Source organism: Macrosteles quadrilineatus, unplaced genomic scaffold (assembly GCF_028750875.1).
Source record: "Macrosteles quadrilineatus isolate MER2022 unplaced genomic scaffold, UCM_ALF_1.0 Scaffold_1__1_contigs__length_201487025, whole genome shotgun sequence".
Classification (NCBI taxonomy): domain Eukaryota; kingdom Metazoa; phylum Arthropoda; class Insecta; order Hemiptera; family Cicadellidae; genus Macrosteles; species Macrosteles quadrilineatus.
The window spans coordinates 98971353-98992372 of record NW_026542594.1 but is presented as its reverse complement, the minus strand read 5'-3'; the positions used below and the strand labels follow the sequence as shown (position 1 = coordinate 98992372).

Below are 21020 nucleotides of genomic sequence, written 5' to 3'. Positions count from 1 at the left end.
TAATATTGATGGTATGTTGTTATGCCATGCATGATAATGATGAGTATTTTAGTTAAGTTAGTTTTATTAAATTACTCTTGACGCCATTCCTGTATATATGTATTGTACTTAAATGAATAAAGTTATATGAAATTAAATAAATTGTAGGTTTAAGGTTTAGTTTTTAATATTCAGATTGATTATTTAAATTCCTGTATATATGTATTGTACTTAAATGAATAAAGTTATATGAAATGAAATAAATTGTAGGTTTAAGGTTTAGTTTTTAATATTCAGATTGATTATTTAATCAGTCAGTAATATACAAAAATTGCATACTTGTGTCACAATATAAATTAGGTAATCATAAATAATTTTGTTTCTTTAACTGAGAATGTTTTTACCGATAACTAAAATAGCTGTGTTAGCGACAAAACAGCATTGCCGGAGTTGGCGCAAAAACAATGTTGGAAAATTTAGTATGAAAAGTACGACCTGAACTACCTGGAATTACTCCTGAATTTTTTTCTGGTTGGCCTGGTGGACACCCTGAATTGTGGCATATGATGTTTAAATGATTTTATAATGCTAGATAACTCCTGCGGTAATACACTAAAGGGCAAATTCGCTAATAACACCTAAAGACTTTTGGTCCTTGTGTTCTCACCGACTAGAAATGCCTGGGTGCATTGATCGTTCCACCGAGCCATGTTCTGACTGAGGTCTATGCCTGGTGACCTCTTGATAGCAGACCAGGCTGCTACATCTGCGACTGACACCTTCTCACCTCCAAGCCAAGATGATCGACCCAGCAGAGAGTTCAACATACGGACATTGACCTGTCTGTCCCGCTGGCTCTGGGCATGTGTCTGAAACATGCAAAAACTAACAATCACTACAAATAAAACACATTCAACAGCACATTTTATAACATAATACAGTTTATGGACATCTGATGCATTTCAAGCCACATCTACTGTAATATCCAGACCAATATCCAGGTGGGGAGTGAGCCCCTGATACTACTTGACCTGTATCACTTGTGTTGGGAGTGAGCCCCTGATACTACTTGACCTGTATCACTTGTGTTGGGAGTGAGCCCCTGATACTACTTGACCTGTATCACTTGTGTTGGGAGTGAGCCCCTGATACTACTTGACCTGTATCACTTGTGTTGGGAGTGAGCCCCTGATACTACTTGACCTGTATCACTTGTGTTGGGAGTGAGCCCCTGATACTACTTGACCTGTATCACTTGTGTTGGGAGTGAGCCCCTGATACTACTTGACCTGTATCACTTGTGTTTCTAGGTTTTTTTATAACTCTTTTTTACAAATTAAATCATATAGTTACAGTATTTTCATTTGTGCAACGGTGCCTCTTTATATTTCGTAATAGGTCAAGTAATAGTTTTTAACTAGGGATGGACGGGTCCCAAAATTTCGGGAATTTTTCGGGAAAAAAATATTCCCGATTATCGGGACGGGATTACATTTGACTCGGGAATTTTTCGGAACGGGATTTGGTCCGATCGTCGGCGATTTTTCCGCTTCGCGAGTGCCAATAACGCTATTATTGCGAGCGATAGGTCCGCGAACGCAGGAGACGAAGTCATTTCGACGATTACGCCGTGACCGCGGAGTCCTACCGACGACCGCGCCGTGACCGCGAGTCATACCGACGATCGCGCCGTGACCGCGGAGTCCTACCGACGATCGCGCCGTGACCGCGGAGTCCTACCGACGATCGCGCCGTGACCGCGAGTCATACCGACGATCGCGCCGTGACCGCGAGTCATACCGACGATCGCGTCGTGACCGCGGAGTCCTACCGACGATCGTGCCGTGACCGCGAGTCATGACGACGATCGCGCCGTGACCGCGAGTCATGACGACGATCGTGCCGTGACCGCGAGTCATACCGACGATTGCGCCGTGACCGCGAGTCGTGACGACGATCGCGCCGTGACCGCGAGTCGTGACGACGATCGCGCCGTGACCGCGAGTCATGACGACGATCGCGCCGTGACCGCGAGTCATGACGACGATCGCGCCGTGACCGCGAGTCGTGACGACGATCGCGCCGTGACCGCGAGTCGTGACGACGATCGCGCCGTGACCGCGAGTCATAACGACGATCGCGCCGTGACCGCGAGTCATGACGACGATCGCGCCGTGACCGCGAGTCATGACGACGATCGCGCCGTGACCGGGAGTCATACCGACGATCGCGCCGTGACCACGAGTCATACCGACGATCGTGCCGTGACCGCGAGTCATGACGACGATCGCGCCGTGACCGTGGAGTCATACCGACGATAACCCCGTGACCGCGAAGTCATACCGACGATCGCGCCGTGACCGCGAGTCATGACGACGATCGCGCCGTGACCGTGAGTCATACAGACGATCACCCCGTGACCCGCGAGTCACAAGTTTCTATAGGTCAAATCAAATCAAATCAAAATCTGTTTTATTTCAAAAATTGTTTGTTTACAATAGATAGATACAAGATACGAAAAAATAGTCCCGCATAGGCCGTGCGGTACTACCTGCGGGTACTACTGGGTGTGCGTACAGGTACCTGTATATTGTTACCCATTTTTTTGTTTTTATAGATCAGTGCCACAAATGGTAAAAATTGATTTGGTATGTCTTTTTTGGTAACTGCAATACAGTACTTTCTTTTTATGCACAGAAAAAAATCCCGTCCCGTCCCGTCCCGAAAATCGGGAAGGAAATAAAAATCCCGTCCCGAACTAAAAATTCAATCCCGTCCATCCCTATTTTTAATCATTTATCTACAACAAAAGAAATAAAATTTTTACCAAATAAAAGTGTTAAATTGTGTTTCTAAAACCAATGTGGATGTCTAAATCGTCAAATCACAGTATAATGCTTGCTGTTGCTATTTATTGTATATTTAAATACCGTCTCTGCAACAAACCTGCAGACTAAGCAAATTTACATTTGTTTGGCTAGATTTCCACTAATATATTCAATTAAACTTGTCGGATTTATTTCCAATTTAAAAAAGACTAGTGGCTTGTAGGGACATAAGTCCCAAAAAATCCCAGATGTAAAACAAATTATTGTAATATTATTCAAACAAACTTAGAACCAAATTATCAAATAAATCTATCTATCTATCTATCTATCTGTGTCAGGTTTATCTTTTGTCTTTGTTTGCTTTTGTTGATGTTATTTTCAATAAACAATTTGAATTACTCCAGATGCTTAACCATAGACTAAGCAACACAAGGGAGTATGATTTATCTATGGCTTAACTCTGCTATAGGCAATAAACATGTTTGTGAATAAATATTTGAAATTGTCTTCGTAAAATATGAAAAGGCAATTACAGGTGTGTTTTGTCTGTTTTGGGTTAACACTGGTTATAAGCTGGTGTTGATATAAGCTTAGCTCTTGGTCAAAACCGCTAAATTAGCACCCCGATCCAGTTACAGGGTTGCCACCATAGTGGGATGATATAATTCATGCAGAATTCATGGTTTTCATTGGTAGTTTAAAAAAATTCATGGTCGATGCGCTTATACAATTTCAACACAATTGAATTTTGCTGACTTCATAAACTGACGTTAAAGAGGCAGTTTCCTTGTGTGTTACTTTTAACCTTTCATACTTAATATACAACTTTTTTAGAGTGATTTATAAACATTCAAAACAAAATTGACTATTCTAAACTATTGAATATTCAAAACAGGTCTAGCTATTCTATATGAGATATTGGAGAAGGAGAAGAATTGTAAAATATATTAAGTCTAGGTCTAATTCAGTCTTTCCACGGGAATAAAACAAAAATCCCACTCACCTAGCCAGAATAGTCCTTTTTTTATCCACCTACATAATTGTCATAAAATGAGATTTCTGGTTTATTTTATGAACGTACGTAAGATATGATGGTTTTAGAGTATGTTTTATCTATGGTTTTATCCAAAAAGCTAAAAAAATCAGGCGTCAGAGTCGGAAATTTGGTTTTATTGCGCATCCCGTTTCAATTCTGTGCATGGTCTAAAACTTCTGTTTTTGTGATTTAAGTCCCCATACCCCTTTTTCATTCGCGGGGTTAGGCCTACTAATGACTTTTCGTACCATATACAGTCCTCAGGAAGTCTCAGCTGACATCAGCATCTTTGGATGACTTGGAATGAACTAAGCAGTTGATTCTAATCGTGGAACATGTTAAATAATCATCTCCACACAGTATTTTCATGGTGTTTGTTTCTAAAAACTGCTTTTTAATATGAAATATTTTTTATTTGGAAAGTATAATGGTTCTGGTTCAATAATTGTTCATGATTTTGAAAATTCATGGTCCATTGGAGAAATCCATGCATAATCCATGCCTTTTTCCATGGTCACAAGAATTCATGCATAATTCAAGCTTTTCAAGGTTTTCATGGCTGGTGGCTACCCTGCAGTTATTATTTCTAAGTTTACACTCCATTTGTAAAGGTTTAAAACAATTAGCGTAAAGTAAAGGCATCCCATTGACCAAACTTAAAAAACCTAAAATTTGTTTCTGATCAACATTAAAAAACTACTATTAGCCTAATCTAAGTTTATGTGGTGGTATTCCTCCTAAAAGTGAGGTTGACTTAACATATTCTATCAAAAAAGGGCCTAATCAACGCCTGATTACTACCTTTTTTGCTTGGAGCAACAGGACATTTGCAATAGGCAGAACCCGGTCAAAATCTCCTCCGAACAATATTGTTTTCGCGCCAATTAGAACTTGTCATGGTACTTACTAAATGTACAAATAAATACCTGTACGAACCTATTTCATTTTTATTCCCAGGTTGTTTTCCAAGAGTAGCCATTGAGATTATTCCACTTCATACAAAATATTAAATAAACACTACAATAAATCTCAAATATTGTTAGTAAATTTACAAAAAAGTACAGAATAAATTTTAACATTTAACAACAGAATAATTTTAACATTTTAACAATAGAGAATGGATGGCATAGTCCAGGAAAAATACGACAAATTACCCTTAAACCTGGTCAAAATTGCTTCACAAGCGATTGAAGTGGTATTCAACACAGAAAATAATGCTTTATAACATATCCAAAATCCGACAAAATCCGGCCATGGGAAATTACTAAAAAATCTAATTCAAAATGGCGGCAAAATTACATATTTTTGTGATATTTGTTTTAGGACTTTTGGCGGTATGGGATGACGGGAAGCACATATACATCAATTAAATATCAGATTGGATGTTGAAATATCAAATAATTACAAGAATAGACTTTATTAAAACGACAAGGGCATATTTGTATGTACATTTTAGTTTCCATAGTTACTTAAAAAGAACTAAATTTAATAGGTTTTCTTGGACAAACTATTCATTTAAATAACTGTTATCATTTTGTTTCAATGTTCTTACATTCATTGATCTGGCACTCTCCTCAAAAAGCAGAACAAGACAGGCTATTATGTTTACATCCACAGTTGCGCAATGGGTTATAAAAGAAGAATGGACCAATTTCAATAATCACTCTAGGGTTGGCGGTATTTCAGATACTGTACGGCAGTACGAGTTTTTGCACCAAGAAGGACATTATTTGCAGACGTTTGAACAAATATGTGAAAAATAACTATTATAGGAAACAGTAAACATGAATACTATAGTATGAAACATCAAACATATCAAAACAGGCAATGCAAAAAGACTACAAAACTAAAAGTCGTACCCCCATACATTTCTTATGGACGTTTCGTAATTTGAACATTTTTTTAGATCATTTTTCTTATATCTCCAGATTTCACTAACGCTTGCAGTTTGTTCTAGCCTTAAAATATTTTGTGATAAAAGGGTTTACATTTGAGCTATTGATAATTAAAATCGGATGATTTAGAAACGAACTACGAACCCTATAACAATATTAAATTAAACTTTTTAGATATACATTTTTATTAAAAGATGTATATCTCGGGTTGTTAATATGTCACCAAGTTCATTCTGGTCTCAAAATAACTCAGTGAATCTTTGGCTTTAATTTTATCAACAATTTATTAAAATCTGATGAATTTTAATTGAGTTACGAATCTTTATTTAACAGTAGATTATTTGTTTTTCAAAATTTGTCTTCAGTTTCAGACATATATCTCCAATTCTAAATAACTTCCAAAAATCTTTACGGTCTTAAATAAATAGTAACATTATTGACTTTTGTTTTAGCTATGTATTACTTATTGGGAGTTATTAGAATTGGGGATAAATGCCCTAAACTAAAGACAATTTTTTTTAAATAAATAATTTACTGTTAAATAAAGATTCATGACTCATTTTAAATTTGTCGGATTTTATTAAGTTATACATAAAATTAAAGCTAAACATCCACTGAGTAATTTGAGACAAGAAAGAACATGGTCACATATTAGCAACCCGAGATATACATCTTTTAATAAAAAATTATGTTTGAAAAGTTAAATTTAATATTTTGTTAGGGTTTGTAGCTCGTCTATAACACGTCCGATTTTAATGATCAATAGATCAAATGAAAACACTTTTATCACAGAATATTTTAAGGCTAGAACAAACTGCAAGCGTTAGTAAAAACTTGAGATATAAGAAAAATTATCTAAAAAAATGTTCAAACTACGTAACGTCCATAAGAAATGGATAAGGGAGAATTTTCGTTTGAATATATCTTCAAAACGAAAAAATATATTTAAAAACGGATTTTAGCATTGAAATCAGCGTGAAAATCTGATTTATAATGATGTGTCACAACACTATCATTACGTTTAAAAATATATATTTATATCTAATATGGCGGAATCAATATGGCAGATCCAAGATGGCGGCCAAAATGCGTTCCCTATCATATTTAAGGACTTACCACACAATAAATATCGGTGGTAATCTCAAATAATAAAAAACAAAATAACAAATAAGTGAATATCTCAAAAATATGCATGAAAATGCATGTGATATATTTTTTAATGTGGCCAATGTTGGGGATAACTGCCATTTTTAATCGTCATTAGAGGGGGTTTCCTGTGGACCGATTTTTGGCAACTTTTAGTACGTCACTCTGCGAACCTAACACTATACCAAATAAAACCGTACAATGTTTTCTTGCATTGTTTTAAGGCCATATCCCGTATTTATCTGACTATTGGTGTTTTAAAATAAATGGCTCTTAAGAAAAATAGCCACCATTTTAAAGTTTACTTTTAGACACTTTCCCATGGTTGGATTTTGTCGGATTTTGGATATGTTGTAAAGTAACATTTGTTGAGTCGAATACCACTTCAATGGCTTATGAAGCAATTTTGCCCAGGTCAAATCATAATTTTACTAGACTAGCATGCATTTATTGAATGCAGGTACAATGGAATGGGCAAATCTGGAATGGACAGCATGTTTATGGAAAATAATATGTCGACATTGCGTGAGTTTGCGGAACATTTGAAAATATTTTTTGATATATTAGAGAATGAATGGAAAATAAGGTCCGCAGGCAACATACAGCTGCCCTCCCCCCCTCTTGACTCAAATCTCCATTAAATGTCTGGTTTAAAATTTCAATGCGGATCTCTTTCTTTTAATGTTTTTTGAATATAATTAATTTTGAATGTTGGCTCAGCTATCAGTGTAAATATTTATTCTTCTTCTACTGGTATTCTATGTTTATACAGTATTTATTTATGAGATATTTATTGGTTATTTATTGAATTATTTATTGCATGTCAATATGTATATGATTATTTATTTGCCTAGTTATTAGTAAAACTTATTTACCAACCTTGGTTATTTTGCATGTAATTGTATTTTGTAAATGTATTTTTTTGATGTACCCCTTGAGGGAAAATCAATAAAAAGGATGATGATGATGATAAATTTTAACATATGTTTTGTAACCAGGACAAAGCAGAAGTTATCCATTTAATCTTGAATCGTTAAATATTAATCTAGTCAATGTGGCTATTTCATGTTCAACATTCCTTTATCACAACAATAACCTTGAAATAAGAAGGAACTTGAGCAATTCTACGTTCAACTCCTCTGATTTGAGCTATCTCCTATAATTCATCTACTTACCATACGCTTAACTAATTTATTTAAAAATGCACAAGTTTTCAAATTGCACAGTAAAACAGTTGATTTAAACTTTGGACGTAGCTAAAAAGTCTTAATCATTATAGTTAACGTCATCCCATGTTTATATAGCATACAGTACTCTGGCAAATGAGTAATCCAAAATGTAATATTGCCATAGATAAAACATACTCCCTTGGTCTATGTGTTGCTTAGTCTATGATATTGCTTACTGGCTTAATGATAAATCAAGATCAGCTGTATTTAAGTAAACAAAAATCAGCAGTAAATGGCTTCTAATGCTATTCTTATGGAGAACATTGTACGTTATATCTAATTTTGTGTTAACATTTTGGGAATTTCACTATTTTTCCCGCCGTCACAGGATCGAGACCTTTGATTTGAGCCCTCTTAAGTTGTAAGATTAATTTAAGTAATTTCGGCTTCATGATTAATATATAGATGAATTTAAATTAATGCTTAGGTTTTTCCTGGTACAGATAAGGTAACCTAATGAGGTGTGCTTGTTAATTTAAATGTTGATAGCTTAGTATGAAATTAACAATATTGCCAAATTGCAAATTGTATTAAAATATATCCATAAACAAGCAAACTACAACAGTTTATTCTCCATAAAAACGGGCATTATAAATTTACAATTGTTTAAATTATCTCCGTAACCTTACAACAACCGTAGGCTTACAACAACGCTTAAGTACAAAATTATTTATTTTTTTAGCTAACAAAACAGTTTGGAAGGGAATTGTGAAATTTATGTTTTAGGGTCAAAAATAAGAGAGTTGTATACCCCATTTTATTTATTGTGGTCTAATCTATAAGTATAAAAGAGGATGTTTGTATATATATATATATATATATATATTTGGCAGTGATAAACTCAGACACCGCTGAACCGATTGCCACGTACTTGGTACACACGTACATACGTACTTCAACTTGGTACATACGTGTAGAATTTCATGGAATTGGTTTATACACCATCAATTTCGTGATCCGTCCAATCGGCTCCGCCCCAGTGGCTCTGGAGTTTTCCATGTTAACCTTATGAGAAATGGAATTAATGAATCTTAACAGCTGTTTCAATTAAACAAGTTGGTTCTGTTCTATGATGTTCAATAGCAATAAAGTTACAAGGATTACCAACAGGGTGCAGCACTATTATTTCTTTTACATTTATGACAACAGCTAATTTGCAACCAAAAGGTGAGTGAGCATAGCGAACTAACTTCAACCTGGAGGCGAGTTAGCGTAGTAAACGAGCTAACCTGAAGGCAAGTGAGCGTAGCAAACGAGCTAACCTGAAGGCAAGTGAGCACAGCGAACGAGCTCCAACCTAAAGTTGAGTGAGCGTAGCGAACGAGCTCCAACCTAAAGGTGAGTGAGCGTAGCGAACAAACTTCAACCAGGACGTGATTGAGCCATGCGAACGAGATCATCTTGAAAATTAAGAAGTTAAACGGGGCAAAGCCCGCGGGTTACAGCTAGTTAAATATAAATTAATACAAAATATATTAACACAACTCTTGATACATGTTTATTTCTTAACTAGTGGCCTGTAGGGGCCATAGCCCCTAATTTAGACTACAATAAAAACCCATATATAAAAAGACAAATATTCGAAATATGTTTTTAAAATTATCAATATGTTATGTTATGTTATGTTTTATGTTACTTAAAATTAACAGTGTTTCTCGTTTTATATCTTGGTTTTCCTTCCGTTGGAGTCGTATATTAGTTGCTTCTGATGTGTCAATGAAATACAATTGTAAAATAATGATTAAATCAATAACACAACATATTTACAAATGGAAACGTGCACACGGTTTGGCCTGAGCCCGGAGAACGACAAATCATAGCTGAAATCATACAGCCAAACATTGCACATCTTTTCTAGTTTAAAACTGATGATTTGTTTTGTACTCTTACAAATTCTGTTATAGTTTCCATTTTCAGAACCAAATGTAAAGGTTAAAATTATTATTAATTATTATGAAGGCAACTCCCCATTTTGCGGTAGTAAGTCAGTTTAAGACAGTAAGGCCCATTTCCCGGAATCTCTTTTGTGTAGCGGAAAGCGACGCAAAAGCCATTGCAATGTTGTATTGCCTTATGTTTTTTATGAAGTTCGGAACATGTAAAAACAGTTCTTTTAGTTTGTCATTTACGATTGTGAAAAAACAACACTCAACTCATTTTCCAGCGTTCTTCTAAAGACAGGATGTAAAAAAGCTTCTGGATTTCTTTCACAGTTAGGCCCTACATGACGTTCTCTTTTGCATTTCTTAAGTCTGTTGAAATCCTGGACACTCTTCCACGTCTTGCAGGTCTTCCCCTACCCTGTCTAGTTACTTCACTCATTATTAAAACGGAAATCAAAAAAATCAAACACAATTCATTTTGAAACATTATTTACCAACATTGACTTTTCGGAATAAATTTAAACATTACAAATAAATAAGTAACAGCTGATGCAGCTGAATGCAGACGTTTTTCAGTCCCCATGCATTTCTTATGGTGGATATTTTACGTTATATCTCGTTGCCTGGTAACTTTATGGGAATTCTGCTATTTTTCCCGAGTCCCTGGGGTCAAGACCTTTAATTTAAGACCTCTCACACTTTTCTGCGACTTACCAGACGTCCACAATTTTCTGGTAAAAATGTTGTCTTACAGAATTATATATAAGGATAATAAAAGGTAAACATTGAATTATTTACAATATGAAATTATTCCAGTCATATGATCAATATTAAAATAAAAGATAGATTTTTTGAATATATAACAATTCCTCCCAACTAATTTAAGAGAATGTTCATTTACAAGTTCATCCTTTTAATCGGTTTTATGATTCTCATTGAACGGCGAATTTTAGGGACATCCGGTTGTGAGTTTGCATTGGACACTTCAGCGTCTTGTTGTATGATTGTACTCTCGGCTCTTCGGTCTCTTGTCGGATGCTTATGGCCCACTATAAAAATTATAGCCCCTAATCCCCCATTCTCATAGTCTGATCATTCTGACTTGCGAGCTAGTTTGAATTAACGTTGGTTTAAAAATTTGTACCAAATTTAAATTTCATAAAAATCTCATAATTTTTGCTCAAGACCTATATAAACATAAAACTCGCCTTTGGCAGGCCCCCTAGCTGTTAGTCGTCATTAGTATACAGCTAATCCAGCTAGCTGTTAGTCGTCATTAGTAGATTAGAGTTAAGTTGTAACAAAGCAAGAAGTGAAACCGCCAATATTAAGCTATATAAGCTAACTTCGAGCTCGACCTTAAGGAACACCTCATAAAAAAATCAATTTTAAAGTTGCGGTAAGAGAGTATGTTAGTTAAGTATTTTTACAACTGAGTTGTTGGTCAAGCGAAGTACAAATATAAGGAGAGTGGGGTTCGTTATAGTGAAAATCGACATTAAAGTAATAACGATTTCATGAATATATAAGAGGAGATTGATAAGTTCATAAGTTGATTCATAAGTTGCCTCTGGGGACCTTAAAACGAAAAATTAAATCGGTCCCGTGTTTAGGTCCTACTATGCAACCTAAGGTCCATCCTTATGGAACAGCTGAAGCCAATTTTATTGTTAGTTCTGTCCGGTTTTCTGTAGATGGCATGTTTTGTTTACAATTTGTTTCTATTATTTTAGGGTTAGTTTCTCATTATTTGTGTCTCGCTGTTTGGTTATATAGCTAGTGGACGAGTTATTGTTTAAGATTAGATAGTTTTATTTGGTTAAACTAGGTTTTAAATAGGGATGGACGGGTCCCGAAATTTCGGGAATTTTTCGGGAAAAAAATATTCCCAATTATCGGGACGGGATTACATTTGACTCGGGAATTTTTCGGGACGGGATTTGGTCCGATCGTCGGCGATTTTTCCGCTTCGCGAGTGCCAATAACGCCGTTATTGCGAGCGATAGGTCCGCGAACGCAGGAGACGAAGTCATACCGACGATCGCGCCGTGACCGCGGAGTCCTACCGACGATCGCGCCGTGACCGCGAGTCATACCGACGATCGCGCCGTGACCGCGAGTCATACCGACGATAACCCCGTGACCGCGGAGCCATACCGACGATCGTGCCGTGACCGCGAGTCATACCGACGATCGCGCCGTGACCGCGAGTCATACCGACGATCGAGCCGTGATCGCGAGTCATACCGACGATCTTGCCGTGACCGCGAGTCATACCGACGATCGCGCCGTGACCACGGAGTCATACCGACGATCGCACCGTGACCGCGGAGTCCTACCGACGATCGCGCCGTGATCGCGAGTCATACCGACGATCTTGCCGTGACCGCGAGTCATACCGACGATCGCGCCGTGACCACGGAGTCATACCGACGATCGCACCGTGACCGCGGAGTCCTACCGACGATCGCGCCGTGACCACGGAGTCATACCGACGATCGCGCCGTGACCACGGAGTCATACCGACGATCGCGCCGTGACCGCGAGTCATGACGACAATCGCGCTGTGACCGCGAGTCATGACGACGATCGCGCCGTAACCGCGAGTCATGACGACGATCGCACCGTGACCGCGGAGTCAGGCTGACGATCGAGCCGTGATCGCGAGTCATACCAACGATCATGCCGTGACCGCGAGTCATACCGACGATAACCCCGTGACCGCGGAGTCCTACCGACGATCGCGCCGTGACCGCGAGTCATGACGACGATCTTGCCGTGACCGCGAGTCATACCGACGATCGCGCCGTGACCGCGAGTCATGACGACAATCGCGCCGTGACCGCGAGTCATGACGACGATCGCGCCGTAACCGCGAGTCATGACGACGATCGCGCCGTGACCGCGGAGTCAGGCTGACGATCGAGCCGTGATCGCGAGTCATACCAACGATCATGCCGTGACCGCGAGTCATACCGACGATAACCCCGTGACCGCGGAGTCATACCGACGATAACCCCGTGACCGCGAGTCATACCGACGATAACCCCGTGACCGCGAGTCATACCGACGATAACCCAGTGACCGCGGAGTCATACCGACGATCGCGCCGTGACCGCGAGTCATACCGACGATCGCGCCGTGATCGCGAGTCATGACGACGATCGCGCCGTGACTGTGAGTCATACAGACGATCACCCCGTGATCCGCGAGTCACAAGTTACTATAGGTACCTGTAAATTGTTACCCATTTTTTTTGTTTTTATAGATCAGTGCCACAAATGGTAAAAATTGATTTCGTATGTCTTTTTGGTAACTGCAATACAGTACTTTCTTTTCATGCACAGAAAAAAATCCCGTCTCGTCCCGTCCCGAAAATTGGGAAGGAAATAAAAATCCCGTCCCGTCCCGTCCCGAACTAAAAATTCAATCCCGTCCATCCCTAGTTTTAAATTACTAAAATAACAAGAAACAAATTGTAAACAAAACACGACATCTACAGAAAACCAGACAGAACTAACAATAAAATTGGCTTCATCTGTTCCATAAGGATGGGAAATCTACTAAGGGACTATGTTTTATTTATGGTAATAGCTTATTCCCTATATGGAAAATTTGCGAAAAGGAAGAGAAAAACCACAGGTATGGAGTGAATTCTCTGAAAGAACATTGTTTATGGATGGCGTATTTTAATATTGTAACTTTTTTGTAGTATTTTTGATGAGCATAGCTTTGGCGAGCTAATGACAGAAGACGACGCACGACATTTGAAAAATACACGAGGTTTTGGATTCCTGTTATACCAGAAGAGTTAAATCTCATATATGCTACAGGACACATGTTGACACATGTAGACACTTATTTTATCGATGAAAATATTTGTATTTTAAAAGCATATTTTCCATATTTAACAATTGCCAGTTCAAAACTAAAAAATATACAGTAGATATGAAAATAGAGCAGCAAAGGGGGTGTGAGGGAGCGACTTGTCGCCTAGTATGGCCGGTGCCATAAGAGAACATGGGGAGCTTATTTGTCGCCGCGACCGAAAAACGCTCCCGGTCGCGTTTATTTTTCTGTCGCCGGTGGTTGCTGGCCGCGAGTCGCTTAGTGTGGCCGCCCCCGTTTAATTTAATGCCACACACTTTCATTCACTGACGCCGCGACAAAGTCGCTAAGTGTGGCCCTAGCCTAACATGGGAATTTTAAATTTACACTTTTTTTAATTTTCTCTGTAACCGTTATTATTAGACATACAACAGCATGTCATCATACTAAATTATTTCCCTTTTTAAGTTTTACAAAATAATTTAGAAAGAAATTTAAAAATTTTATGTTTTTAGGGTCAAAAATCTGAAAAAAACCATTTTTACCCCATAAAACCCCTTGTAAACCCCTGTTTCCATGGTCCGATCATGCTGGTTCGCAAACTCGTTCGAATAAATGTAAGTTTACACATTTATACCTAATTTCATCAAAATCGGATCATTTTTGCTTGAGTTATCGTGCTAACGGGCACACACATATATACATATGAATTTGAACGGACGATGGTTTTGGGACCTCTAAACAAAAAAGTAAATCGGTCCTGGGTCCAGGTCTTACCATGAGACCTACGGTAATAGCTTATTCCCTAGGGTAAATTCACAAAAATATAACCTAGTTGGTAGCTTGCTACCGACATTTCACAAAATTCTCGGTTCCGGTTCTTTTCCTAAGAACTGGTGGTACCGACATTTGACATAAAGTACCGACCATCACTAGTAACAAGTTGAGACTTATCTTTACTTGTTAAAATTTTTTGTCTTATTCTTGATTATCAAATTATATGATCAAACTCGTACTTCTTACCAGTCTATGACACACGTCCAGAATATGATCTAACTGAGTGTCAGATATAGGGTCTCCTGAGCCGTTGATCGATCGATGTAAAAATCGCAACACATTCACTTCTCCTCGAATCGGACAATGACTAATGGGAGAAACCACCAATTCACAATCAGGTCCCACTGAAACATATTATGATAAAATTGTTTATGGATATATATGTAATATCGGAGACTACTAAAATTGTAGTTTGAGTAAAGTGATCTTGAAAATAATGTAAATAAATATCAGCATTCTGACAAATACTTTCTCCCATAAGCTTGACAACAACCTTTATCATGTGTAAGCGGTGAGAGTAAATATGATATTTTACAGTTAAAAATCACAAAAGTTGCAATAACTTTTGAACCATAATTGTTACAGCAATGGGGTGTTGTACTATTTTTTTAGAATTATGTTAAAAGAATTTTATTTAACATATGTTCGTTTACAATATTTGTAAACATCTCAGTTCACTGTTTTTCATTCCAAATAAAGGTTCATCATCAATTTCTTTCTGTTTAATATCTTCATCTTTTTACATTTGGTCCGATTACGAGCCGGATCATAACTAGTTATCAATCATATTTTTGTTATTCATCAACTTTAAGACCAAGAAAATTATCATCAAACCTTTTATCTTACATCTTTATCCTGGAAAATCGACATTTCATCTCTGGAATCAAAACTGAATTTACAAGAATCACGAATTATCTTAATGCAAAATCACCTCAAACCTTTTCAAAATCAAAATGCAGATTCCACATCATTGAACAAATCAGAAGTTAAGACAAGACTGGAAGTTTTGGAATCAACATGGATGAAATTTGAACGTGATCATGAAAGGATATGTGAGTCAAAACCAGAAGTTCTGCAGGACATCATATACATAATTGAAGACCATTATAGTATTGGACAAGAAGCTTACATGGTGAGTAAATCAGCAATGATTAACCATTTAGAGAGCCTACAAGAAGAAAGCAAGGCTGCAAATCGAATAGGACCAAATCCAAAACCAATCCTTCCTAAAATACCTTTGGTTCAATTTTCTGGGGACTATGAATCGTGGAAATCTTTCAGTGATATTTTCATGTCCTTAGTGAACTCAAATCCCGATTTAACAAATGTTGCAAAAATGCATTACCTGAAAAGTTGTTTGACAGGAGAAGCTGTGCAGCTAATTTCAAATCCAACCATATCAACAGAAAATTTTGAACTTGCTTGGAACAAACTTGTTGGGCGTTACGAAAACAAACGCATTCTTATCACCAAACATTCGGATGCGATCTTCAAGTTTAAGCCATTAGAGTCAAAATGTGCGAAAAGTTTGAGCAGCCTGTAAGGTCCCAAATTGGACCTCGATTAAATTTTAAATCAGAGCGGGAAATGTTACCGGCAGTGTCCACCCGCCGCGCTAGTAGCGTCTTAAGGACGTAGTGGTAGGGGTAGGGCGAGAGTTTTCCAGGACCTAGGATCAACCGACACTCGATCGGCCGGCGTGTAGCTGGTCACTTCTCTCCTCTACTCCCTCTGAACTAAGGAACCCACGTTGGTCTAACCCACAGAGTGGTATAGTAAAGGTAACATAGTCGTCGTCCCTATTCCGGATATTAAACCGTAAGTACTCCGGTATTAATTTTTCTAAATTTAATATTATTATTGTAGCAGCTTTTGTTATTCCTTTTTGGTGGAAATTTTAGGCTGGCTACGATAGTTCAATCTAAATAGGTTAAACCCTTAACAGGACTACTCAGTATAGTATTGCTAGTTGTGGCTTGAGCTTCAATAATTATTTCTTAGTGTAGACTAATAGGGGTCTACTACAGTATTGGTATTAAAATTATATTGTTAGGGGACGGGCGAAACAGCTCACGTCCATCGATAGTAGCTTAGCTCTGCCCTTGCCACTCATAACCATAAATTATAGTGGTTATAGAACATATTTTATTTTTGTATTAAATTGAATTGTTAGGTGACGGGCGGAATAGCCTTGTCAACGAAATTAAATCCTAGTTCCCACGACTTTCACACGATATATATATTTTTACTAAATATATTGTTAGGGGCGGGCGAAAAAGCTCAGCTTAACATCACTACCTACTTATTACAAATTAAGATTCTTATTAGGTGATGGGCGCAACAGCCTTGTCGTGATCTGTCCCGTCGTGTGGTCGTTAAATTAATACCCGTCTATTTAGATTATTCACTTAAAATTGATTTAAACCTGAGATATTCCCCACGTCACACCCGGGTGAAACAACTCAGGGAACCTAGAACGTAGTTGTTAGTCGTGACAATAATTTTCGTTAGTTATTCTTATTTTTGATTTTATTAGTTTTCGTTAAAAGGTGAAGTAACCTTTTTAGAAGTAATTTTATTTTGGTGAGCGTAGGTCACGCACTAGCGGTAGTGTTGGTTCACGGCTAACCTACGGTTCTCTCTTTTTGTGACGTTTTATTAACCTTTTTTAACTTAACATCAATGATAATAAAAACACGTTCGGGGATTAATTGGCTTTAATTTGGGCAATGATGATGACCAATGATTTATTGAATAAATGATAACATCCTATGGTCTGAGCCCAGCCAATTAATAATATAACTTGAACCCTGGACACACCTGACACTTAGCAGATCCGAGGCATATAAGGTGTAGTTTTACCCCCCCTCGGAATTAACACCTTACAAGCCTACTGTCTACAGTAAACGAGTCTCTGAGCTTACTCAAAGCCCTTGGATGTCCAACAGAACATTGAGACCACATCATTGTCTACCTCATAGTAAATTGGCTGGATCAAGACACTCATGAATCTTGGGAATTAAAACAAGGAGCCTCGGTAAGCCCATCATCACTCAAAGATCTACTCGACTTTGTCGAAGAACGAGCTCGAGCATTGGAGAACATAGAAGGACGTAGTATCCAGAAATCAGCAAGTAGTCTCAGTCCAACACAGCATCTGTGTAAGTGTCAATTATTTTATCATAAAACTCCACTTTGCAGAAAAGAGTTTTTACAATCAAGGCAGTTGTGTTTTAATTGTATTGGACCACATCTCTTGAAAAATTGTTAATCGGAAAAATGTTGTCTAAACTACAACAAATGTCATCATACAATGATTCATTTTGTACCTGCAACAAAATCTCTTTCATCAAATCAGTCATCTCAAAATCTAAATCAAATTGAATCTGAAAGTAAAAGTTCTAGCAAATCCAACAAATCCATTAATAATTATGCTTCATCAAACCTAGACCGAGATTAATCTGTCATGTTTTTGGCAACAGCTCAGGTCAATGTGATTGGTCATATGGGGAACACTGTCACAGCTAGAGCCTTAATCGACCAAGGCTCTGAATTATCATTTATCAGAGTGAACAGATCGTTTAAGCCCTAGAACTTAAATAAAAATTATTTTTTGTTTTAATTTTCTTGGTTTTCCTATACATTTTAATGTTCTGATAGCATTGTTTGAAACCAAAATCTCATAAAATCAAAAGACATATAGTTTACAATGTAATATTGAATTTAACTTTGATTTAGTTGGACGAGGTTATCGTAATATAGCAATTTTAGGGAAACTAATGTTTTGCATCAAAGTCTCAGGAACACGTTTATGATCACTGTTGTCTTTCAACTAAAAAATATCATCTAAATAGTCCGTGACTAACTGGTGCTGCTACCTAGTAACGCATTGAACAACCATCTGTAGCGCTATCTGTTCGCAATCGGTGGCGTCAGCTTAAATACCGGTTTTTGACTCCTCAGTCTTCAAGCACAGATAGCCGAGAAGGCTAGGGTATGTGTCACTTGGCCAGCTGGCATTCGTCTGCTCGGGTTCGAATCCCGTCCTGTGTGGCAAATAATTGGTGACCTGTGTGTTTGTAGTTATATACTACCACTGGGGCATAGTGAGGTGTTCATAATCCTTGGTTTAGACATATACCTCGAAATCATCGGATTGGGCAAATCTTTTAGCTAAGTGGTTGTTAGTGTATCCTATGAACAATGGCCGTTTTGCTACTTTTTGTTAAAATAACCTTCCTCTCTTTATCCCTTAGAGATTTTTTAAAACAACGATATATCGTTTCATAGCACTGAAAGGGTTAAACAATCACCTGCAACAACAACAAACAACAATCAGCATCTGTTCCTTTAGTTGGAATAGGTGGGACTCACAGTTCCACCACTCGAGGAAGAGTTAACATTACTCTTAGCTCAACCTTTAATCCCGATGCAAGTTGTTCTACTAAACCATACATCTTGTCAAAGCTTACATCTATCATGCCATCAATAAAAGTTCCCAAACAGAATTGGCCTCATCTTCATGGTCTATAACTCGCTGATCCTCAGTACATGAATCTAGTAACAATTGATGTTATTATTGGAGCATTCACCTTCGGTGCAATTATTTTCCCTGGCCTTGTAAAAGGGCATCCATCGACTCCAATTGAACAATCTACCATATTTGGTTGGATTATTTCTGGGCCTAGTGGAAACTCAACCATCCAAACAAATGGTTAATACCTATCACTATAAGCGAGCGGGATGAAAACATTGAAGATCGAATTAAATATGGATCTAATGATGCTCACATTCACCAATTTCACCGTAAAGCTACCAACCGTGAACCCACAATGAGACGATGTTTTCAGGTTATTGAAAGGCGTCAAACTGCAAAGAAAGAATTATCAAGCTATGTTACCTGGTCTGGATATAGATGTGGACCATATAAACCACTAATGGGACAACAACTTTCATCAAGAATCACCCTATCACGTCCATCTCTACACTCTGAAGTTGACAAAGCTGGACCATTCATCACTTCCAAATGTTGTCCAATATCATCTGCAAGCTGATATTTTTTTTTTTTTTTGTGGGAGAATGTTAAAAGAATTTTATTTAACATATGTTCGTTTACAATATTTGTAAACATTTCAGTTCAGTGTTTTTCATTCCAAATAAAGGTTCATCATCAATTTCTTTCTGTTTAATATCTTCATCTTTTTACAAATTATAAGGACCATAACATATTAATTTGGATCAAAACCAGCTTTTATAAAAAAATCATATTTTTTATTTTATGGTTTTTTATGGGAAAATAACATAAGTTAACTTAGTACAATAACTTTTGAACCGTAATTTTTACGGAAATGGGATTAGTACCATTTTGTTCAGAATTTCAAGGGCTACAACAAGCTAAATGTTTATCAAAATCGTTCGGGCCATTTTTGAGAAAATCAACATTAAAAATCAAAATAAAAAAAAAATGAAAAAACACCTGGAGATACCATGGATTAGTACCTACACACCAAATTTTATCGAAATCAGACCACAGGTGTAGTCCCTAACTCTGTACACATCCAGACACACACACACACACACACACACACACACACACACACACAGACATCACTTCGAAAGCCACTTTTTTGGGTCCAGGAGTAAAAACGGATATATCCACTCAAAACTCAAACTTGAAAATTTTGACGAAAACAATACTTTCTCCACATACTATGGTATAGAAAGTAAAAATCATTATGCTTATTGGAATAAACCAACGATCACATAAGACCAATAGATGGAGCACGCCTATCTAACTAACATTAAAGCAGGTGAAGCCAGGTCCGCCATCTTATTGTAGGTTAGAAACGCTAGATGTTGATGAAAACTGCACCAAAACTCAATGTTCCGCTTCAAAATAACTCAACATTTAGCCTACTTAGACTTAAGTTATATGTTTGAAACTTCGTATGAGTGAAGTCAATAAGTCTATGACACTATTGGTTTGAATTAAAAGCTTAAAAGTTAGTATTTTCTATTTTAAATCTTCAAATAAAGTCGGTACTTTTAAATGAGTTTTAAAATATGACATGAAAAAGTTCGTCGGCTGCTACTTTTTTTATTTTTTGGTCAGGTAAGTTAAAAAACGGTGGATTTTGTAGCTAAAGAGTTGAACCTTTTGGATCATATTTTTTTTAATTTTTAGCTGGTGTAGTTTGGTTGTAATTTAAATTGAATATAGGGGCTACCCGCCGCGCCGCGTGGCGTCATGCGGGCAGATTCTGCCTACAACGTCACTTGTAATACAGTTTAGATACTCAAATTTGGAGCTATACAGAAAAGTTACTAAACTAATTAGAAAAACACGGATTACATATAAA

The 21020-nt window shown here is 37.4% G+C and overlaps 1 protein-coding gene across 3 annotated transcripts in view; it reads right to left on the bottom strand.

The window, feature by feature from the left end:
* Window positions 1-21020, bottom strand: part of LOC128994426 (aminoacyl tRNA synthase complex-interacting multifunctional protein 2) — an 87079-nt gene that overhangs the window by 20763 nt on the left and 45296 nt on the right. For all 3 annotated transcript variants that reach the window (XM_054419027.1, XM_054419104.1, XM_054419187.1), the window contains 2 exons: window positions 14848-15005; window positions 647-848 (listed from right to left, as the gene is read on the bottom strand). In XM_054419027.1, the coding sequence (XP_054275002.1) occupies window positions 647-848; window positions 14848-15005 (360 nt within the window). The remainder of the gene's footprint in view (window positions 1-646; window positions 849-14847; window positions 15006-21020) is intronic.